We start from the raw sequence: 22,277 nt of genomic DNA, 5'->3' as shown, positions 1-22,277 counted from the left end.
CAGTGTTTCAGTACACAGACCAACATGGAACCATCAGTGTTTCAGTACACAGACCAACATGGATCCATCAATGTTTCAGTACACAGACCAACATGGATCCATCAGTGTTTCAGTACACAGACCAACATGGATCCATCAGTGTTTCAGTACACAGACCAACATGGATCCATCAATGTTTCAGTACACAGACCAACATGGATCCATCAGTACACAGACCAACATGGATCCATCAGTGTTTCAGTACACAGACCAACATGGATCCTTCAGTGTTTCAGGACCAACATGGATCCATCAGTGTTTCAGTACACAGACCAACATGGACCTTCAATGTTTCAGACACAGACCAACATGGATCCATCCAGTCACAGACCAACATGGATTTCAGTACACAGACCAACATGGATCCATCAGTGTTTCAGTACACAGACCAACATGGATCCTTCAATGTTTCAGTACACAGACCAACATTCCATCAGTGTTTCAGTACACAGACCAACATGGATCCTTCATGTTTCAGTACACAGACCAACATGGATCCATCAGTGTTTCAGTACACAGACCAACATGGAACCATCAGTGTTTCAGTACACAGACCAACATGGAACCATCAGTGTTTCAGTACACAGACCAACATGGATCCTTCAATGTTTCAGTACACAGACCAACATGGATCCATCAGTGTTTCAGTACACAGACCAACATGGATCCATCAGTGTTTCAGTACACAGACACACATGGATCCATCAGTGTTTCAGTACACAGACCAACATGGATCCATCAATGTTTCAGTACACAGACCAACATGGATCCATCAATGTTTCAGTACACAGACCAACATGGATCCATCAGTGTTTCAGTACACAGACCAACATGGATCCATCAATGTTTCAGTACACAGACCAACATGGATCCTTCAGTGTTTCAGTACACAGACCAACATGGATCCATCAGTGTTTCAGTACACAGACCAACATGGATCCTTCAATGTTTCAGTACACAGACCAACATGGATCCTTCAATGTTTCAGTACACAGACCAACATGGATCCTTCAATGTTTCAGTACACAGACCAACATGGATCCTTCAATGTTTCAGTACACAGACCAACATGGATCCATTCAATGTTTCAGTACACAGACCAACATGGATCCTTCAATGTTTCAGTACACAGACCAACATGGATCCTTCAATGTTTCAGTACACAGACCAACATGGATCCTTCAATGTTTCAGTACACAGACCAACATGGATCCTTCAATGTTTCAGTACACAGACCAACATGGATCCTTCAATGTTTCAGTACACAGACCAACATGGATCCTTCAATGTTTCAGTACACAGACCAACATGGATCCTTCAATGTTTCAGTACACAGACCAACATGGATCCTTCAATGTTTCAGTACACAGACCAGCAATGCCCAGAGCAGCTTCTTCTGTGGACACAGGAACCCAATCAAGAAGCATATAATGGTGTTTACTTCAAGACACTATAAATATATATACACTGGGAATCCCTGAGCAAATCATTGAATCAGAGCGTCTGATATCCAGGAATAGTTGTGGGGTAACATCTACAGGACTTGATAACATCTTTTTTATTCAGTTTCACATTAGTTCAAAACAGACAGCAATTTAGTTCTGTTTGCCTCATTAAAAGTTTCCACGCCAACAAAATACAAAGCTAAATGCATACTGACACTTGACACAATCTAACAGCCTGCATGCCACTGAAAAACATTCCTCATATCGGTCTCCTCAAACAAAACATTATCCTGATTCTTGAAGCGGCTTGAAGGCATTACTCTCATCTCATGAACACCTGGTGTCATTGGCACAAGTTCAAGTCATTAATACTGCAGATGCATTCCACAGAGTAACAAGCAAGAAGTACTATTATCCCCCCTGCCAGCGGTATGTTCCCTGAGGGAAGGCACCTGGGACTTATTCTACGGAGGCAATGACACTGAATCAAAATCTGAGTAATTCGTTGCTAGGGGGACTGGTACTCTAGACTAACGCTTAGCCTCTAAATATATACAGACCAACATGGTACTCTAGACTGGTACTCTAGACTAACGCTTAGCCTCTAAATATATACAATTTTGAAAGAAACAAATAATATATTTTAAATTGAAAAGGAGCCCCAGTGAGATGGGAGATTCAGTACCTGAGAAATCTAGACTTGCTTCAGTTTACGCTATAACACTACAATAGTAGCTGGTTGGAAGTGAAAATAATGCAGTTGAGGGTCTGACTGACTGACTGAGTTTGGTTTCATGCCGCTTTTAGCAATATTCCAGCAACATCACGGCGGGGGACACCAGAAATGGGCTTCACACATTGTACCCATGTGGGGATTCGAACCCGGGTCTTCGGCGTGACGAGCCAACGTTTTAACCACTAGGCTACCCCACCGCCCCTGTTGAGGGCCTGTGAGACAGACTACTGGTGCAATCTGAGCTCTCTGAGAGGGGTGGTGTTACTGTGTGAAGTTGGATAGTATGGTTCTTCCATTTGTTTCCACTGACTGAGAAAACATATAAGACGTTAAAGTACTGGTATTCTAAAAACATAAAAGACAATTGATCACATGACGTGTAAGTGATGAAATAAAAATGAAAATGAACCCTCCATTTATTGGAATTTATTGCCATGGAAACCAGACAAAGTGTTGTTGAGAAATAATGAATGGTCTTCAAGTTATATTCAACAAACAAACAAACAAACCCCTCCCTCATTTGTGCCTAAGTCCAGTTTGTTGTCATGGAAATTAAAAAGGTAAAAAATCCTAAAATTCCGAAGAGCAATCATAGTTTGATATATCTATTGAAAGTTTGATAAGAAATACTAAGTGTGGCCCTTGTGCTGTGCACCAGAAACAAATACGATTGGGCAGCTGGACAAGACATATTCCTACATCCCCTCTAACATTATGGCAGGGGTATGTAAAAGATCACTAGCACAATAATTCTCATGAGGTAGCCATTTTGAATTTTCCAAAAACACAATCCAGCTTCTTGTAAATACGGACATCCTCTAAAGATTTATATGCTACAGGGAAAAGGTTGTATTTGTCACAGAAGTGTGCTGTAGAGGCTGCCATTTTGAATATTGAAAGTAATATTCAGTTGAAGATTAGGATGTGCTGTGTGTGCACATGTGGTGTGTGTTACTCTGTATGTGTGTGCATGCATGCATGTGTGGGCGTGTGTATGGGTTTGTGAGACGTGCGTGTATGTAATATTCCAGTTGTGATGATGTAGCCTGTAGTGGTGGTCCGATTAATTGAAATAATCGAAGATTGGTCGCAATGAATGAATGACAAAGCAATCGATAATGTTTTCTCATAAACGAACACAAACAGTTTTGGAACACTTGTTTGCATTAACAATATTTTTCAGATTAATTTTGGGTTTTTTCATAAGCACTACAAGCTCGTTCCTTGTTATGACTGAATTTATCTGAAAGACACACCAGGAAATTTATGTTCCTAACATACTAGACATCCTTTAAAGATGTGAAATTTGTGACGCTAATCAATTATACTCAATGAATGATCGGTTGTAATGAACCAATCATCAATTGTGAGATTTTACCCAATTCCCAACACTAGTTGCCTGAGAATACCCAAATCTTGACCAGACAGTCCATTGGTTGATACTGTGAGCACACCATCGGGTAGACTGACATGCAAGGTCACCAAGTCCCACCACTAAATGTTTTTGGTAGCCTAACTGCATAGGTTACACAGACTCCCCATGGGGTCGAGAGACATGGAGAATGTTTATTGCATTCCTAGGTTTAGGGGTTATAAAGGACTGGATTTTAGCAGATATAATTGATGCAGAGATGGAAGTGCAGTCAAATGGATGGAGGAAAGATGAAATCCCACATCACCGAATTACAGTTAAAAATTCAAATATTTTCTCAGTGTATGAAATAAGCCAAAAATCCAGCCAGACATCAGGGCTGGTAACTTCAAAATGTTACCAGCCCAAAATGGATTTAACCAGACCAAATATGGTGAATTTACTCAGATGTATGGAACATCTAAAAAATTACCAGATCATCGGCCTGGCTAGCTGTAAATTAGACCGTATGTCAGAAATCTAGACCGTCTCGGGTGGTCGGATGGGCCTTATTTCATACATTTTTCTGTTGCATTTGACAGAAAAACATAATTGATACTGAGTGAGTGATGCAGGTCGTAGACATTTACCTAGTTGGTGAAACCCATGAGCAGAAACCTGTTGCTGATGAACATTGGAGGCAAACTGGGAACGACGAACAAACTTAATAACTTGTATGCCATAGGGATACAACTCTGGATACAAACTCTCAAAGTACAGTACCGTAAACAGATGAGCCATCTGTATCCCCTCCACAATCAGACAAATACTACACTTATACTTACAATTCTGCCAATCACATAGTCAAATTTATACACAAAAAACCAAAAAAGTGTCAGATCATATGTATTGTACATCAATCATTTGTGTCGAAACTGAAAGTCTGCATTCTCCCAACACTAACCCTGTAATCTGTGAATGTAATGTAGCACGTACATATCTCTCAAAGCTGAATTCAAAGCCGAGTCAGAGACACTGAACCGCCTGCTATCTTTATATAAACACCACCATCTCCACACCAGCAACTCAATTTACCGTTTATCTAGACTAGAAGTGACAACCAACTGGACTATCTACTACCTGCCATACTGTAACGCAGGAGAAGATGTCGATGTGGCAGATCAGATCCTACCAACAAAGGAACAGCAGTGAAACAGTCACAAGATATTCCCTGGCGCTCAGATTTGTGTCTCTGTCACAGAAACAATGGAATGGGTCCCAGTGTTTTCTGTGAATATTGATATGGATCCAGTGTGTCAAAATGTATGGGTTGGATGCTGGAAATATAGCAGAAAACCTTGCCCCCTTGATGCACAAAATATTGAAAAAACAAGAAAATTATATCAGTGGTTTGAAAATCTCTTTACCACCTAAACTGTGCCATGTCATATATATTTATTTTAAACATACATGACACAGACAATCCAAATGACTGTCTGTAAATAACTAGGTCTGATGCAGACCATCCAGATGTTTGATCATTAGAGACCAAAAAAAGACAGCGGTAGATCACGGTCAGACAATAACCAGTCAATATTGTTTACAGGGCTACCTGAGGTGATTGACTGAAGTGTAACAATGTAGAACAATATTGTTTACAGGGCTATTGAGGTCATTGACTGAGGGCTGTAGAACAATATTGTTTAGGTGAGTTCATTAAGCACAACAACATAGAAGAGATAAAATATGTTTACAGGGGAACATAAGATCACAAATTCAAGCACAACTATGTAGAACAGTCAATATTGTTTACAAGGCTACATGAGGTCATTGACTGAAGTGTAACAATGTAGAACAGTCAATATTGTTTATAGGGCTACATGAGGTCATTGACTGAAGTGTAACAATGTAGAACAGTCAATATTGTTTATAGGGCTACATGAGGTCATTGACTGAAGTGTAACAATGTAGAACAGTCAATATTGTTTATAGGGCTACATGAGGTCATTGACTGAAGTGTAACAATGTAGAACAGTCAATATTGTTTATAGGGCTACATGAGGTCATTGACTGAAGTGTAACAATGTAGAACAGTCAATATTGTTTATAGGGCTACATGAGGTCATTGACTGAAGTGTAACAATGTAGAACAGTCAATATTGTTTATAGGGCTACATGAGGTCATTAACTGAAGTGTAACAATGTAGAACAGTCAAGATTGTTTATAGGGCTACATGAGGTCATTGACTGAAGTGTAACAATGTAGAACAGTCAATATTGTTTATAGGGCTACATGAGGTCATTAACTGAAGTGTAACAATGTAGAACAGTGAAGATTGTTTATAGGGCTACATGAGGTCATTGACTGAAGTGTAACAATGTAGAACAGTCAATATTGTTTATAGGGCTACATGAGGTCATTGACTGAAGTGTAACAATGTAGAACAGTGAAGATTGTTTATAGGGCTACATGAGGTCATTGACTGAAGTGTAACAATGTAGAACAGTCAATATTGTTTATAGGGCTACATGAGGTCATTGACTGAAGTGTAACAATGTAGAACAGTCAATATTGTTTATAGGGCTACATGAGGTCATTGACTGAAGTGTAACAATGTAGAACAGTCAATATTGTTTAGGGCTACATGAGGTCATTGACTGAAGTGTAACAATGTAGAACAGTCAATATTGTTTATAGGGCTACATGAGGTCATTGACTGAAGTGTAACAATGTAGAACAGTCAATATTGTTTATAGGGCTACATGAGGTCATTGACTGAAGTGTAACAATGTAGAACAGTCAATATTGTTTACAGGGGCAGATGAGTTCATTAGCTTAAGCACAACAACATAGAAGAGATCAAATATCTTTACAGGGGAACACAAGATCACAAGTTCAAGCATAACAATGTAGAACAGTGAAGATTGTTTACAGGGGCAGGTTGGGTCATTAGCTCAAGCACAACAACGTAGAACAGATAGTAATGTTTACAGGAGCATGTAGATAATGGTAAGTATAACAATGTAGGGCTGGTACCAGTGTTTACAGAGGGCTGTAAGCATTATCCTGGAATTTAGCAAGTGCCTGCTAATTTCCCCACTAATGCTATACTCCCAGACCCGCATTGTCTGCCGTGTTGAAGCATCCTTCCCGATAAGATAACAATATCTGGAGAGAAGTGACTTGTGAAGTGGTGGCATCGGTGGGATTCCCCTTCCCCCCTCCTGCTCCCCCTCCCCACAGCTGCTTTGGCCATCACTGGGCTTCCTTACAACAGACAACCACAACTCAGAGAGCTGTGATAACAGACGTGCATGATGAGGAGGGGGTGAAAGGAGGGGGAGCAAGTGATTTCCCAGAGCGTTCACATCGAGTCAAGTGTACCTCTATCTTCTCAAGGTGCATAGACTGCTTGATAGCTGTACATTAATAGATTCATACGTTGATGGAAGTCACTACACTGATACATCCGGGTACAACATGGATGTATCCTGGCACATAGTAGAACCTTGGTACACATGAAGTTCATTTCCAAAACAAGTTTTTAAATATAACTTTAATCGAAATTGCTATTGTTTTAATAAGGCCTTATTCAAATTAATCACACTTTTTTATTTTATGCTTCTATAAAATTCAGGGTAGCTTTGTCTGTGACACATTAACATAATTAGTTCTCATACATTGATGTAAGTGACTACACTGATACAGACGGTACAACATGGATGTATCCTGGCACAAAGTAATACCTTGGTACATATGAAGTTCATTTCAAAAAAAAATTCTCAAAATGAAACTTAAAAAACAATTGCAATTGTTTTAATCGGGTTTATTCAAATGAACAACTGAATACACTTATCTATTTAATATTTCTACCCTTATCATTAAAATAGAAACTTAATAAATATTGCAATGATTGTTATAGGGCTTTACTTAAATGAATTACTGCATTACACTTATCGATTTTATACTAATATATAATTCAGGGTAGATCTGTCTATGAAAACATTAAAATAATCAGTTCTATCATATATAGCTGTTTTAGTGTTAAATATTGATACTTATGTATATATCATATAACCAGAGGTTGGATAATATGCCACAGGCAACAGTAACATGATAGTGATACAACCTTCTTGTATAATGGTGTAGAACACTGTATGACACATACAGCAGGCAATAACACCATATACATCAATCATGCCTGCCTTATACTGATACCGTATTTCTTCAAGTACTGGAAGAGGGTTTAAAAGGCACCAGCCTCCAATAATAATTACCATATTTCATTTTATGGCGCATTTTATGTAAATTCCATTGCTTATCGCACAAACTGGGTGTCCAACAGTTGTGTTTCAATAAAGACAATGTAGACGATACTATAGCAATATGTAGCAAGTGTCATTTAGATGTCGTAGAGGATGAATACCACTTTCTATTAGTATGTCCTTACTACCATACAAGGAGGATGCAGCTTATTCCTGTGTATTATCATATAAATCCGTATGTACTTAAGTTTAAGCAGTTGTCATGCCCCCCCCCAAAAAAAAGATGAATGTTATTAAAAGCCTAGCAATCTATCTGAAGAGAAATCTACCTGTTTGACGGCTATATATTGATGCATTATATTGACGTATATGTATTGTATGCACACAAACAAAAAACAAAACAAAAAACATGTATTTATTGTACTCTCGACCATGACTGACTGACTGACTGAGTTTGGTTTTACGCCGCTTTTAGCAATATTCCAGCAACATCACGGCGGGGGACACCAGAAATGGGCTTCACACATTTTGCCCATGTGGGGATTCTAACCCGGGTCTTCGGCGTGACGAACCAACGCTTTAACCCCATTAGGCTACCCCACCGCCCCACTCTGGACCATGAGGCCATTATGCCTCTCTCTCTCTCTCTCTCTCTCCTCCTCCCCTCCCTCCCTCCCTCCCTCCCTCCCTCCCTCTCTCTCTCTCTCTCTCTCTCTCTCTCTCTCTCTCTCTCTCTCTCTCTCTCTCTCTCTCTCTCTCTCTCTCTCTCTCTCTCTCTCTCTCTCTCCTCCCTCCCTCCCTCCCTCCCTCCCTCCCTCCCTCCCTCCCTCTCTCTCTCACTCTCTCTCTCTCTCTCTCTCTCACATTGTACCCATGTGGGATTCAACCCGGGTCTTGGTGCGCGAGCCAACGCTTTAACCACTAGGCTACCCCACCGCCCCCACTCTGGACCATGAGGCCATTATGCCTCTCTCTCTCTCTCTCTCTCTCTCTCTCTCTCTCTCTCTCTCTCTCTCTCTCTCTCTCTCTCTCTCTCTCTCTCTCTCCCTCCCTCCTCCCTCCCTCCCTCTCTCTCTCTCTCTCTCTCACATTGTACTTCAGCTTTACCTCCTCCCCTCCTCTCTCTCTCTCTCTCTCTCTCTCTCTCTCCTCCTCCCTCCCCCTCCCTCCCTCCCTCCCTCTCTCTCTCTCTCTCTCTCTCTCTCTCTCTCTCTCTCTCTCTCTCTCTCTCTCTCTCTCTCTCTCTCTCTCTCTCTCTCTCTCTCTCTCTCTCTCTCTCTCTCTCTCTGGTCTAAAAGACACCAGCCTCCACAAAGCATCAGATACAAAAGAGCACAACATGATAACCTATCAAATGTCTAGTATGTGCAACAGCATATACTACTTTTAAATCACATCACTCTACAATAAATATAACCTTGGAACAAGGGATGAATTACTAAGCTGTGGGTCTCTGAATCCTGCCTGGCATTCATTACAAGCTGGGATTGGAAGGTTATTCAAAGGATACATGAAATATAATCATGTGAAAAAATGGTTGTTCCTTAACGCTTTTGAGTAGTATATCTCCATTTTGTTATGACATAACCTAGGCGCTTGCACCACCATAGCTTTGCTTCAGACCATCTTCATCTTGCTTATCACTGAGCACAGAATTTCTTGCGATAATCAGCCCTTCTGGAATAACCCATGAAACACCTTTCCTGAACACAAGCATGGCATTAAGTTCTGCATTCCAAATCTTGGTCTCTTGGATTTGGCAACACTGAATCTAATCAGAAGATTTTAATATGATTTTTTTAGCTGGGAGTGATGTAATTATGAGGAGATCTGCACGGTGTTCACAGTTGCATTTGAGGCCACACAAGATGATTCAACTAGTATTTATGATGATGCTTGTTTCATTTATGAAAAGGGGCAGTGGTGTAGCCTAATGGTTAAAGCGTTTGCTTGTCACGTCGAAGACCCGGGTTCGATTCCCCACATGAGTACCATGTGTTAAGCCCACTTCTGGTGTCCCCCGCCGTGATATTGCTGGAATATTGCTAAAGCGACATAAAGCTAAACTCACTCACTCATTCATGAAAAAACAGTGAGTGAGTGAGTTAGTTTTACGCCACTTTGAGCAATATACTAGGAATATCAAGGCAGGGGACACCAGAAATGGGCTTCACAGATTGTACTCATGTGGGGATTTGAACCCTGGTCTTCGACGTGATGAGCGAACACTTTAACCATTAGGCTACCCCACTGCCCCCATGTAAAAACTGTACAATTTGACAGGAAGGTTCTTTTCAACATTATGCTATTTAGTGATGAGTATTGGCCAGACTTTCATATTACATTTCATGTATGGCAATATGTACACCAACATATTGTATGCACTCTTCCTGTTATTTGTTATGAACTGAAAAAAATGCACCCATACACTTGACTTTTTCTGCATGTTTTTGTCATCTTAGTATAACCAAAACCTTCATCTTACTGAATCATAGAATAGGTGTTCTTTTAATCTATGACTACATCTGTCAAAATCACCAAAATCTGAATGGATGGTGTAATCCAGCTAGGGTCCAGTGCAGGTGGCAAAAGGACTATAAGTCCCCATGTGAGGGGATGGATCTTCAGTAGCTGGTGTTCTACACTCCTGTTTAATATTGTGTTGTTCTCTATTTGTAACTTTTTAATGATAAAATGCTAGTTTTAATCTAGTATCTAAGATACTCTCGTATTTCACAGTTCGTTGACAACAGGTTTGTATGTTCTAAATATATTTATTTTTCATATATAAATTGTTCTTGTCATGAAATTGCTAAAATATTACTGACTGGATGCTGAATATTAACTTACTCAAGGGGCTGATACAGCTTTTTGAGAAAAATGGGGGTGCACACTTCATCTTCAGCCATTTTCAATGGTCATTTAATCAACTTTCACGACAAAAGGGGGTGTGGGTGGGGGTGCACACCCCTGCACACACACACACACACACCCTCTGGATCCAGCTACGACCTCACACACTCATTTTTCTGTTCAATGCAATGGCCACAATATATGTGTAAACACATCACATTTAGGAAGATGTTTCTTGTTGTTTTTCTTTTTTTAAATCTCGGGAATCTGTTGCTAATTTTCCTAATTTCAATTCACTTGTGTAGACCTTGCGAACAAGACAAAAATATGCATGATTTTTAAAAAGGCAATAAACTGATATTTTCCAATCTTATTGTCATACATATATATTAGTATTTCAAATCTGAAAGGGACGGTGGGGCAGCCTAGTGGTTAAAGCGTTCACTCGTCATGCACTTACTGAGGGAGCTCCTTCCACAACACAAGGGGTTCATGTTGTGATTCTTCCTTTCAGGTAACATTAAAAAATATGTCATATGAATAAAAAATATCCATAAATAATATTTATAAGCTTCTGCCAAAGAATACCTGTGACAGTGAATATCTGCTCCTATAGCGTTGTATAGCTAACTGTGGACAATTTAACATGGAGGTTATTTTTTCAGTCCACTGCACCAACTTTCATTCAGCGCGCTGAAGAGTCTCCTTTATTTGGGAGCCTTCCACAGTTCAAGGGCTCTTTTTGAGTTGAATACAACACGTTTACAATTCACATGTTTACCTTGGAAGTTTCAGTGATATTTACAGCCCAAAAAATAAGAGAATGGTGACTTTTATGAGGAAATAAATTGCCTTCTTCAATTTGCTGCATATTCTGTTTTAATGGGGGAACACGACATGTCATCCGAGTTAACAGTCAGCTCAGCGAAAGCTGTTGAGAACACGCCAACCACAGTTGAACATTATCTGTGATAAGTGATGTAATTTCACACAAATGACTCAACAACTAATGAATTACGAACCCAAGACATGCATTTCCTTCAGCTTTCAGCCAACACAAGATGAAACTAAAGTCTTTGAACCTGGGAACAAGGCAGCCATAGTGCAACAATGTAATGTAATATTCAACACTTTTACAATATAATTGTAACATTGTGTAACATTCATGCTGACGTTTACCACTCCTTACAGTTTTTGCTAGATAAATGATCAACTTTGAAGAAAAATGAATTAGTACTACAGTTTTTGTCTTTTTTACCAACAGTTATATTTATGTTGATAAGAATATAGACTCACATTTAGTCTCTGAAATTAACAGTCTTACAGAAAAAATACAGTATTTAAATATTATTTTGTTAAACTATAATAAAAAGGAGCAGAGAGACAATATACACCATTTTTTTTAACTGCAGTAATACCTCAGTCTTGAAATTGATTTTTAGATATATTTGTTGCAGGGTTTGTGGGACTGATTAATAATAATGCAATACTTTCATCAAACTGGTGACACTCTATCCTCTGTGTATTTTGTAACATGTTCCCCAAAAGAAGTTTAAAGACCATATGATTCTGTCATATTAGTTTAGTCAATCTGACATTCTATCGTATTACTACAGTTAAACCGATAGTCAACTTCTTTCATATTATTCCACTTAAACCCATCATCAACTCCTTTCACATTACTACACTTAAACCCATCATCAACTCCTTTCACAATACTACAGTTAAACCCATCAACTTCTTTCATATTACAACAGTTAAACCCATCAACTTCTTTCACATTACTACACTTAAACCCATCAACTTTTTTCACATTACTACAGTTAAACCCATCAACTTCTTTCATATTACAACAGTTAAACCCATCAACTTTTTTCACATTACTACAGTGAAACCCATCAACTTCTTTCATATTACAACAGTTAAACCCATCAACTTTTTTCACATTACTACAGTGAAACCCATCATCATCTTCTTTCACATTACTACAGTTAAACCCATCATCAACTTCTTTCACTTTACTACAGTTAAACCCATCATCAACTTCTTTCACATTACTACAGTTAAACCCATCATCAACTTCTTTCACATTACTACACTTAAACCCATCATCAACTTTTTTCACATTACTACACTTAAACCCATCAACTTCTTTCATATTACAACAGTTAAACCCATCAACTTTTTTCACATTACTACAGTGAAACCCATCATCATCTTCTTTCACATTACTACAGTTAAACCCATCATCAACTTCTTTCACTTTCCTACAGTTAAACCCATCATCAACTTCTTTCACATTACTACAGTTAAACCCATCATCAACTTCTTTCACATTACTACACTTAAACCCATCATCAACTTCTTTCACATTACTACACTTAAACCCATCATCAACTCCTTTAACATTACTACAGTTAAACCCTTCATCAACTTCTTTTACATTACTACAGTGAAACCATCATCAACTTTGTTCACATTACTACAGTTAAACCCATCATCAACTTCTTTCACATTATTACAGTGAAACCCACCATCAACTCCTTTCACATTACTACAGTTAAACCCATCATCAACTTCTTTCACATTACTACACTTAAACCCATTATCAACTTCTTTCACATTACTACAGTTAAACCCATCATCAACTTCTTTCACATTACTACGGTTAAACCCATCATCAACTTTTTTCACATTACTACAGTTAAACCCATCATCAACTTTTTTCACATTACTACAGTTAAACCCATCATCAACTCAACTTTTCACATTACTACACTTAAACCCATCATCAACTTCTGTCACATTACTACAGTTAAACCCATCATCAACTTCTTTCACATTACTACAGTTAAACCCATCATCAACTTCTTTCACTTTCCTACAGTTAAACCCATCAACTTTTTTCACATTACTACAGTGAAACCCATCAACAACTTCTTTCACATTACTACAGTGAAACCCATCAACAACTTCTTTCACATTACTACAGTTAAACCCAGTTTGACATGCCTTAATCTCCATCACCTATATTCTGACTATATGATGGCTCCCTGATGATAGTCGAATGACTAAAATATACCATAAGATATCCCTTATCAATATCCAATCCACTTAGTTCATCCATTCAGGAATAATTCAAATATAACAAATTTTTATTATATTAATAAAAAGTAACATCAAAGGAATGTATCTTTTCATATGATTAGGCAAAAACTACTGCTGGTTTTTAATCACATTCTTGAAAATTCCAAGAAAGCATTTCCAGGAATTATTGATGCCAAAGATACCAAAGATGCCCACCAGAGTAGTCAGTACATATGGAATGCATCTCACCCATCAAATCTCAGCTCCGTGCTAAGTTTTCTTTAAGGAGGAAAAAATGACTTTTTTAGAAATTAAAGATAACTGCCAGACAGTCATATTGAAATAATGATTTTGATGTCTTGGACAAATTCAATTACCCTCATTCAGACAGGCTGTTTTTGGAAAGAAGCTGAAATGAAATATGAGATATTCATGACTATGCTAATAGGCGCGCCAGACAACATATGATGGTAAAGCACTGTGGGGTGGGCTAAGGTGAGCTGATAAAAGCATTGCGTAATACCGCCATCTGGATGTGTTCCAAGAGGAATAATAAACACCTGCTCTTAAGGTTACAGAGTCAGGGGAGCTGTGACATTAAACATAATAAACAGCAACCAAGGAACCTTGGGCTAAAGTTTTATTTCAGCATACTATAAGGCCACAATTTTTATTATCTTATTTTCATATTTGTTTACTTTTGTACTTTCTTTTTTTTTACAAATTTTTGGCACAACATTTAAGTTGGCACATTGGAAGGATTTTGGAAATATTTCCATTTAGAAAGCTTCTTATCTATTTCTCTTAAAATGACAAGTAGGTAAGGAAATGAGATCAGTCTTTAGAATCCTCATTTATTATGTTTTGAAGTTTTAAAGTTAACGTTACAATTTTCAGTTATAGTATTTTAAATAACTTTTTTATATAGATTACTGATAGAAACAGTAAAATGCTTATTTAAAAGTATTTTATTTATTATATTTTGGAATTAGTATTTTATTTTTTATATTTTGGAATTAGTAGATTGGTAAACCAAGTTTTAGAAAATGTTTGGCCTAAGAATATTGTCTGAAGTCATTCTATGAAGTGTCCTGTATAATTCTAATTAATATTTAATGATGTCAATGATTCCAGGTAGTGCTGGAGAACTTATTGCTATTTCAACATGTAATACGTTTAGAAAATTAACTTCTCTGCAGCTGCACCCTCCTCAATATACATGGTAGAAACACTGTTGATGTGATATCAACTGTATACCACTCCCAGGATCTTTGGACCTATGCTTCATTAAAATCGTATATCATCTCAGGTATCTTTGCCTTTAACCAAATTTAAGTAACACCACTTAAATTATAAAACTTCTAAAGACCATGAATGTTAAATCCTTGTGAATTTTGCTAAAAATCAGTTGATGTAAGTGTATCTGGTGTGTGTGAGAAGTATTGTTGGGAATTGGTTGAAATCTCACAATTGATGATTGGATCATTACCAACGAGCAATCATCGACATAGGCAGATCAACAGAGGGGGGTTGCAGGGGTGTGCACCCCCCCCCTTGTCCTGAAAGTTTATTAAATGACCATTGAAAACAGGTGAAAATGACCCCACCCCCTCTCCTTCTCAAGAGTGTGCACCCCCACCCCACCACCCCACCCCTTTCTCAAAATCTTGTATCCACCCCTGTAGAGCTTATGTCCAGTTTATGCTGCTGGCCCACTAACATATATATAGCAGTTTAACATGGATACCTAACTCATTAACAGTGTGCTGACTCAGCAAACCAGCCTCGTCTCCTTAATGACAGACAAGGTAACAACAAGTACCATCTTTTAGTGTTTCCAGGCATTACACAGTTGGAGATCAAACAATGACCTTCTGGTATCTGGGCAAATGCTCTGTCTACTACACTACAGAGTGGGTCTACTACACTACAGTGGGTCTACTACACTACAGAGTGGGTCTACTGCACTACAGAGTGGGTCTACTACGCTATAGAGTGGGTCTGCTACACTACAGAGTGGGTCTACTACACTACAGAGTGGGTCTACTACACTACAGAGTGGGTCTACTACTCTCTACACTACAGAGTGGGTCTACTACACTACAGAGTGGGTCTACCACACTACAGAGTGGGTGTGCTACACTACAGAGTGGGTCTAATACACTACAGAGTGGGTCTTCTACACTACAGAGTGGGTCTACTACACTACAGAGTGGGTCTGCAGGATATTAAACAGATCAAATGATGGACTATATTGGAGGAATAAAATCAAGAAATGAACGTACGCTAAGTGGTTCATGTATCGCTCAGGGATATTACTCGTAGTGCTGCACAATATAACCGGTTTACCGGTATTTACCAGTTCAGACATGGAAACAATACATACTGCAATACGCTGATGGAAAACCGGTATTCGCACATGCATTCGGAAAACTTCGTAACACTCAGAAATATTCGGATATTTCTGTTTTTTAAATTGTTCCTTTCCTTGTTTCATTTGTGCCAAACATTATTTACATTTTTATTTTGTCATGATTATTATTTTTTTATTAAAACCTAATCAAGCATAGTGATTTTATTGTGTTTTGCTTCATCAATCAAGCATTAACTCAATTATAAGTAGTTTTTTGTTAAAAAAAACTTCTTGCAGTATATTGCAATACATGCTTTCACATCACAATATATCATAACATGAAAATTCTCTTCAATACCCACCCCTAGTTACTCGGCAGAACATTCTGCTACACCTTCAACCACAGGGCCACTTGTGACTATATTCCACTACTTATATTACTTGTGGGGTTCAAGGAGAGTGTGTGAGCATGGTTTTACGCCGCTTTTAGCAATATTCCAGCAACATCACATTGGGGGACACCAGAAATGGGCTTCACACATTGTACCCATGTGGGGAATCAAACCCGCGCCTTCGGCATGACGAGCAAATGCTTTAACCACTAGGCTACCCCACGGCCCCTCAAGGAGAAGAGTGACAACAAGAACACCAGGGTTGCTGGTTGTCATATCCCTCATCCAATCATTGTTGCCTATCAGTATGTCCAATCTCTGACCTCTGATCATTTAATACTATACATATTTCATCAAAAGTGAAATCAAATTAAGGGTTCTAGACAGGAATTAGAAACAATCTATCTCAAAAGAAGATGGCGACCCAAGAAACCACTAGCCCTTTCAGTCACTAATTTAAAATCCTTATTCCTCTTTGTTCAGTCCTGTTAAATGTACAAGTAATAATGGTTTAGATAAACAGACTGACAAAAGACATAGTGGCTCAGTTGGATTGCAAACTTGTTTGAAAAAATGGTACAGTTGTTTGTTTAGGTGATTGAGGGGATTAGTATATTGATTAGATAAATAATGTATTACTTGTAGCCAATAAAGTAGTGTTGTAAATCCTTAGGCACACACAAGAGGACTTTTCTAATGGGAAATTCCATAGATGAATAGAACCTGTAGCTCACCTGGTTATACAGACCCCAGTTTAAAAGACAGAGACAGGCACTTCACTAAACGGATCCAGACAGAGGGGGTGGGGGGTGTTCGACCCCCTTTGAAAAGGACTTAAGACCACATTGAAGATTTTTTTTCGAACCCCCTGAACCCCCCCTTTTGAAATTCCTAGATTCGCCCATGTCAGTCTCTGTATGGCAATTTCAGGGCAGAAGATACAAGACATTGCGGGGTGGGGCAGAGGGCAGGGCAGGGCAGGGCAGGGCAGGGCAGGGCAGGGCAGGGCAGGGCAGGGTAGGGCAGGGCAGAAGACAATGGGTGGGTCATATGCACATTTTGAGAATATAAGAGCATAGTTAAAACAAGACAAAATGTTGCAATATTGTCAATATTGACAATGAATTGAATCCCACAACAAAGTAAACAAGAAGACAAAGTCATCAATATCCCCCGGAATGGAAAAATACTCTTCATGAATATGTCTACTAGTTATGATTATGTCAAATGTTTTGGTGTGTATATGGCAAAGTGGAAAGAGAGTATTGAAAGGTTTTAAGTTTTCCTCTGGAAAGAGTACTACCACCAAAATCAGTCAAAGTCGAACTTGTTGCCATGGAAACACACAAAAAATTTGTTCAGAATTCCAAAACTACCAAAAGGCACCAGTATACCACCAGACCAATCTATGTGTCAAGTTTGGATGAAGAAATATTGAATGGTTTTACAGTTCCGCTCTGGAAAAGAACACTACCACAATTTTCAGTCAAAGTCAAACTTGTTGCCATGGAAACGCAAAAAAAAAAATTTTATACAGAAATCCAAAACTACCAAAAGGCACCAGTACACCAGCAGATCTACCTATATGTCACGTTTGGTGAAGAAATAGTGAAGGGTTTTGAAGTTATGCTCCAGAAAAGACGAATGTGCACGGACGGACGCACGGACACACAAATGGACGGTGCACATTTTAATATAAAACATAAAGTTTCAGCTTCATTAGTTCATCAGTTTCTTAACTAAAAATATTTACAGACATTGCTGACATCATTAAAGATTGGTTACAAGCCAAACTTTCTGCCAGGTGAGCTAAGATCTGATATACACTGATGAACAGATAAGGGGATACCACAGTTAGGCAGCCTGGTTATTAGAGCTTATAACAAATCCACTATAAACAAGGATATACAATAAGAGCAATGTGTTAGGTCAGCTGATGGGAGAAGTGCCCTGGACAGCTTGCCCTGACCTTTGACCTGACTCGATGTTTGACCAAGTCTCACAACAGGGTGGCCTAAACCCTAGCATAACATCAACATATACAGTAAGTGAGACAACTTAAGTAGCCATAAAGGCCATACTGTTTAAATGGCCTGTAGAATATATACAGACATGTGACATGACAGATTGATTACACCTGCATAAACTGAAAATGAGTACAGGTTATGCTGTGTTAATGTTGTCACAGACTTTTAGTATTGCACATAAATAGTTGTCAGGACAGTTTTATGAACATGGCACTGTAAAGTCATAAATATTTGTCATGAAGGTAGTCTAAATGATGCATATAAATCACATGTATGTGTCACAGAGTATTGTGAACATTGTACTTAAATCGGCTACTCTTGTCATACTCTTGTCTGAGCAATGTACTTAAGTCACAAACACTTGTCATGAAAGTAACCTGAACAATGTGCTTAAGTCACAAGCACTTGTCGTAAAAGTACTCTCAACAGAGCACTTAATTCACAAGCACTTTTCATGGAAGTATTGTTAACAATGCACTAATAAATGAAAAGTAGTTTTCATGGTAATAGTCTGGAAAATGTTAAATAAAATAGAAACTGTTTTCATGAAAACTGTATCAAGAATACAAAATGAGTCTATTACCATGACATTCACCTACTGTTGCTACCGAAGCCAGTTAGCTGTGATAGGTTTATAACCAGGAGCTTATCACTTCTTGCAAACTGGAATAGTTGGAACATTGACTGGCCAATAAATAGGATTTCAAATATATCAACATACATTGAGTGATGTTTTAAAGAGTCATGACCTTATATCTACTACAAATTTATGTGAGAAAACTCTCTTTTTTTCCTACTTTCTAATTCATCCATTCATCTAACCCATCATCAATTCTTTTTAAGAGCAAATTTATTCAATTTACCAATTTCACCTTCCATAGAGAATTTGCATCCCATTATTGAATATGAGATAAACATTCATTTCATGATATTCATATCTTTAACGGAAGGCAAGAAAAAATGAAAATTTATTTATTGTGGCTAAATATTCTGAACATTTCATTTGACATTAAGGGATTAAAGTTGTTACAGTTAACAACATATACTTTACAGTTGTAAGTTTTTATTTCCAAAAACTTATGAACCGTACCTATATCTCTTCATTCTGCTGACACATAGGATAACAGAATGGACATGCAAATAGATTTTAATTGAAATTAATTAAATACAGTTTAAACTCGTGCCAAACAGATCAGAGAAAGTGTGTGTGTGTTTGTCCCAAAAGTTTTATTCATCCATTCTGTCAGTCTTTCTGTAGCATCAAAGCACACCTGTGCTCCCATAATGAATTGATTTCTTCAGGGCATGTGTTAAATTTATCGATTTCTCTGTTCTCTTTTCACGTGAGAAGATCAAATCCCAGCCATTATCTTCTTGTGACAAAATATAAATATTCAGCCTGTAAAATATTGCAGCTTCTACGACAACGAAGTTAATAATGGTATGTGTCGTCGAGGTGACGCCGCTAGTTGCAGACAGCCTTCAACGTGGGCCGTGTCGTATGACACAATAGTGCACGCACGTAGAACAAAGAAACACTGACGCAGGTGAAAAACGTGTTGAGGATCTGAGCGTGTCTCCGCTAAGAACTCCCGACACCTCTTTCTGATAGCACTGCATGCTGGAAATGCCAAGCTTGACTCCGATATGTATCACTTCATCGTGTCAGGAGCTTACACAGGCGATAATCTGTCAGTTTGGTATATACACAGGGAAAGTGTACCATCACACCATAGCTCGCGCCCCGACACCGTCACGCACCCTCTAATCTCTCGCACACACGCGTGACAACGCTGAAGTTAGTTCACACATACACGTGCTTTACTGCCCCCTCATGTCGATATTGCGATAACTTCCGTAGAAAATGTTTACCTACGGTCAGATGTAAAGATGGATTTTAAACAACAAAGCCCGAATTGTTGACATTCCATTCCCACACAAACAATGGCACAACTTGAGTAATTGAACCAAATCGAAAATCTCACCCTGTTTCCCACGCTATCGAAACTTGTACACTCGTCTCAGGTTTATCATGGCGTATAAGATAATGAGAAAGCTAGTATATTTATTCTTGTAGAAACGTGAGACCGTTAGCAAAATTGATTCCGTCCATGATAAATAAACGAGTGTGGACTGGGGCGAGATGACCTGACCGAGACGGGGAGTTCTTCTACCAACTTAAACTTTAACCAATGTTCTTCGAATCAGTTTGTAAGTTCCACTTAACAACTACAAGAAAACTCGTAATTTTCCGAAGTTGACCTTACACACGAGAATGGAAAGCAACAGGCCTGAAAACGCCAATGTGAACTAAATTATGCGGCCTATCTACTACGCGAATCTGGCATGTAACTCATAAAACATAACGGTAAAAATACCAAACCATTTGTGAGCGTCTTGGCTCATCTACAGTTTGACTGGCAGCTGTCAGACTGTCGGAGACAGCAGTAAGTTGACAGTCTGACCAGGAATGTCACTTAGCACTTGATGAATGGCACAGTCGGGTATCGAGGGGGAAAAGAGGGGTGGAGGGTGGGGTAACCTACCTTTCTGTCCCGGTCTTGATATGGTAGGGCTAACCACGGCATGGTCGAGAAATATTCCGTGAAACATGTCAAATCCTTGTCCCAACTTACAAACACAATTTCTAGGGTACATCCTTTCTCTGAGCTTTTGAAGTTTTTATAAAATTCCGCAAGCTTTGGCGTGAATCCTTTGCAAGGGGGGCACCATTGTGCTGAGAAATAAAATCCGATGACTTTGTCTTTTCCACATAACGTCCTGACACCCACGGGCTCGCCCGATACCCTGATGACTCGCTCTCCAAGAAGTGCCTCCAGTCGAGTCGCCATCGTAACCTCCGTCATCCAAGCCCAACCGGCCGGTTCCCTGTCTAACACAAGTCAATAACTGCAAGTCTGTCTACAGGAGGGAGGAGAGAGAGATCGAGAGAGAGAGGTGACCTGATGCTAAAAATACTGACGGGATTTGCATACGGGATAGACTGTACGGAGAGCCGGCGGGGACATCACAGCTAGGAAATGAGAACGGTCGAGCTGCTTTTTCTACCCGGAGTGCGGGACGGTGGGATAAACGGGAAGAGAGGTTTATTTCTTTGTTTGTTGTTTGAGGCTGAACTCTGCAATGTTTCAGATATATGACAGTTGTCTGTAATTAACTGAGTCTGGACCAGACAATCCAGTGATTTCTTTGAGAGGCACTTTAGAAGTTGTATAGGTGAAGGAAAACCAAGTTCTATGGATAGACAACTTCTTTAATGTCTAATCCATAGTTGTCTATCCATAGAACTTGGTTTTCCTTAATCCAGTGATATAATTTATATACGAGCCCATGCCGGTACCCTGACCCGCAATCAGCCTAATCGCCGATCCAGGCCACAGAATCCATCCTCCCCTCTTACCACAAGCACAGGTTGGTGGGGACCTATTCTATACCAAGGAGTGCTACAGGCTTGATCTGATACGTGTATGAAGACTATTGGTCCCCGGCTGTATGCACGTCGATAGCCGAGCCTGTATTGGTGTCCATTCCATTTGAGTGAGTTTAGTTCTACGCCGCTTTTAGCAATATTCCAGCAAAATCACAGCTTTGTGACATCAGAAATGGGCTTCACACATTGCATTCATGTGGGGAATCAAACCCGGGTCTACGGGGTTGTGATTTATGATGTTTATACAGACAATGCGTGTACACGTATATACAGAAGC

The 22,277-nt window shown here is 39.0% G+C and overlaps 1 protein-coding gene across 1 annotated transcript in view; it reads right to left on the bottom strand.

Annotated features, from left to right (window-relative positions):
* Positions 1 to 21,536, bottom strand: part of LOC124260821 (nucleoredoxin-like) — a 40,021-nt gene extending 18,485 nt beyond the window's left edge. The window contains exon 1 of the mRNA XM_046695138.1: positions 21,096 to 21,536. Coding sequence (XP_046551094.1) covers positions 21,096 to 21,416 — 321 coding nt within the window. The 5' untranslated portion in view covers positions 21,417 to 21,536. The remainder of the gene's footprint in view (positions 1 to 21,095) is intronic.
* Between the last annotated feature and the right edge of the window lie 741 nt (positions 21,537 to 22,277).

This window comes from Haliotis rubra, unplaced genomic scaffold, assembly GCF_003918875.1.
Source record: "Haliotis rubra isolate DU_JTF1 unplaced genomic scaffold, ASM391887v1 Scf778, whole genome shotgun sequence".
In the NCBI taxonomy this organism is placed as follows: domain Eukaryota; kingdom Metazoa; phylum Mollusca; class Gastropoda; order Lepetellida; family Haliotidae; genus Haliotis; species Haliotis rubra.
This window is presented reverse-complemented; position numbering and strand designations above follow the sequence as displayed.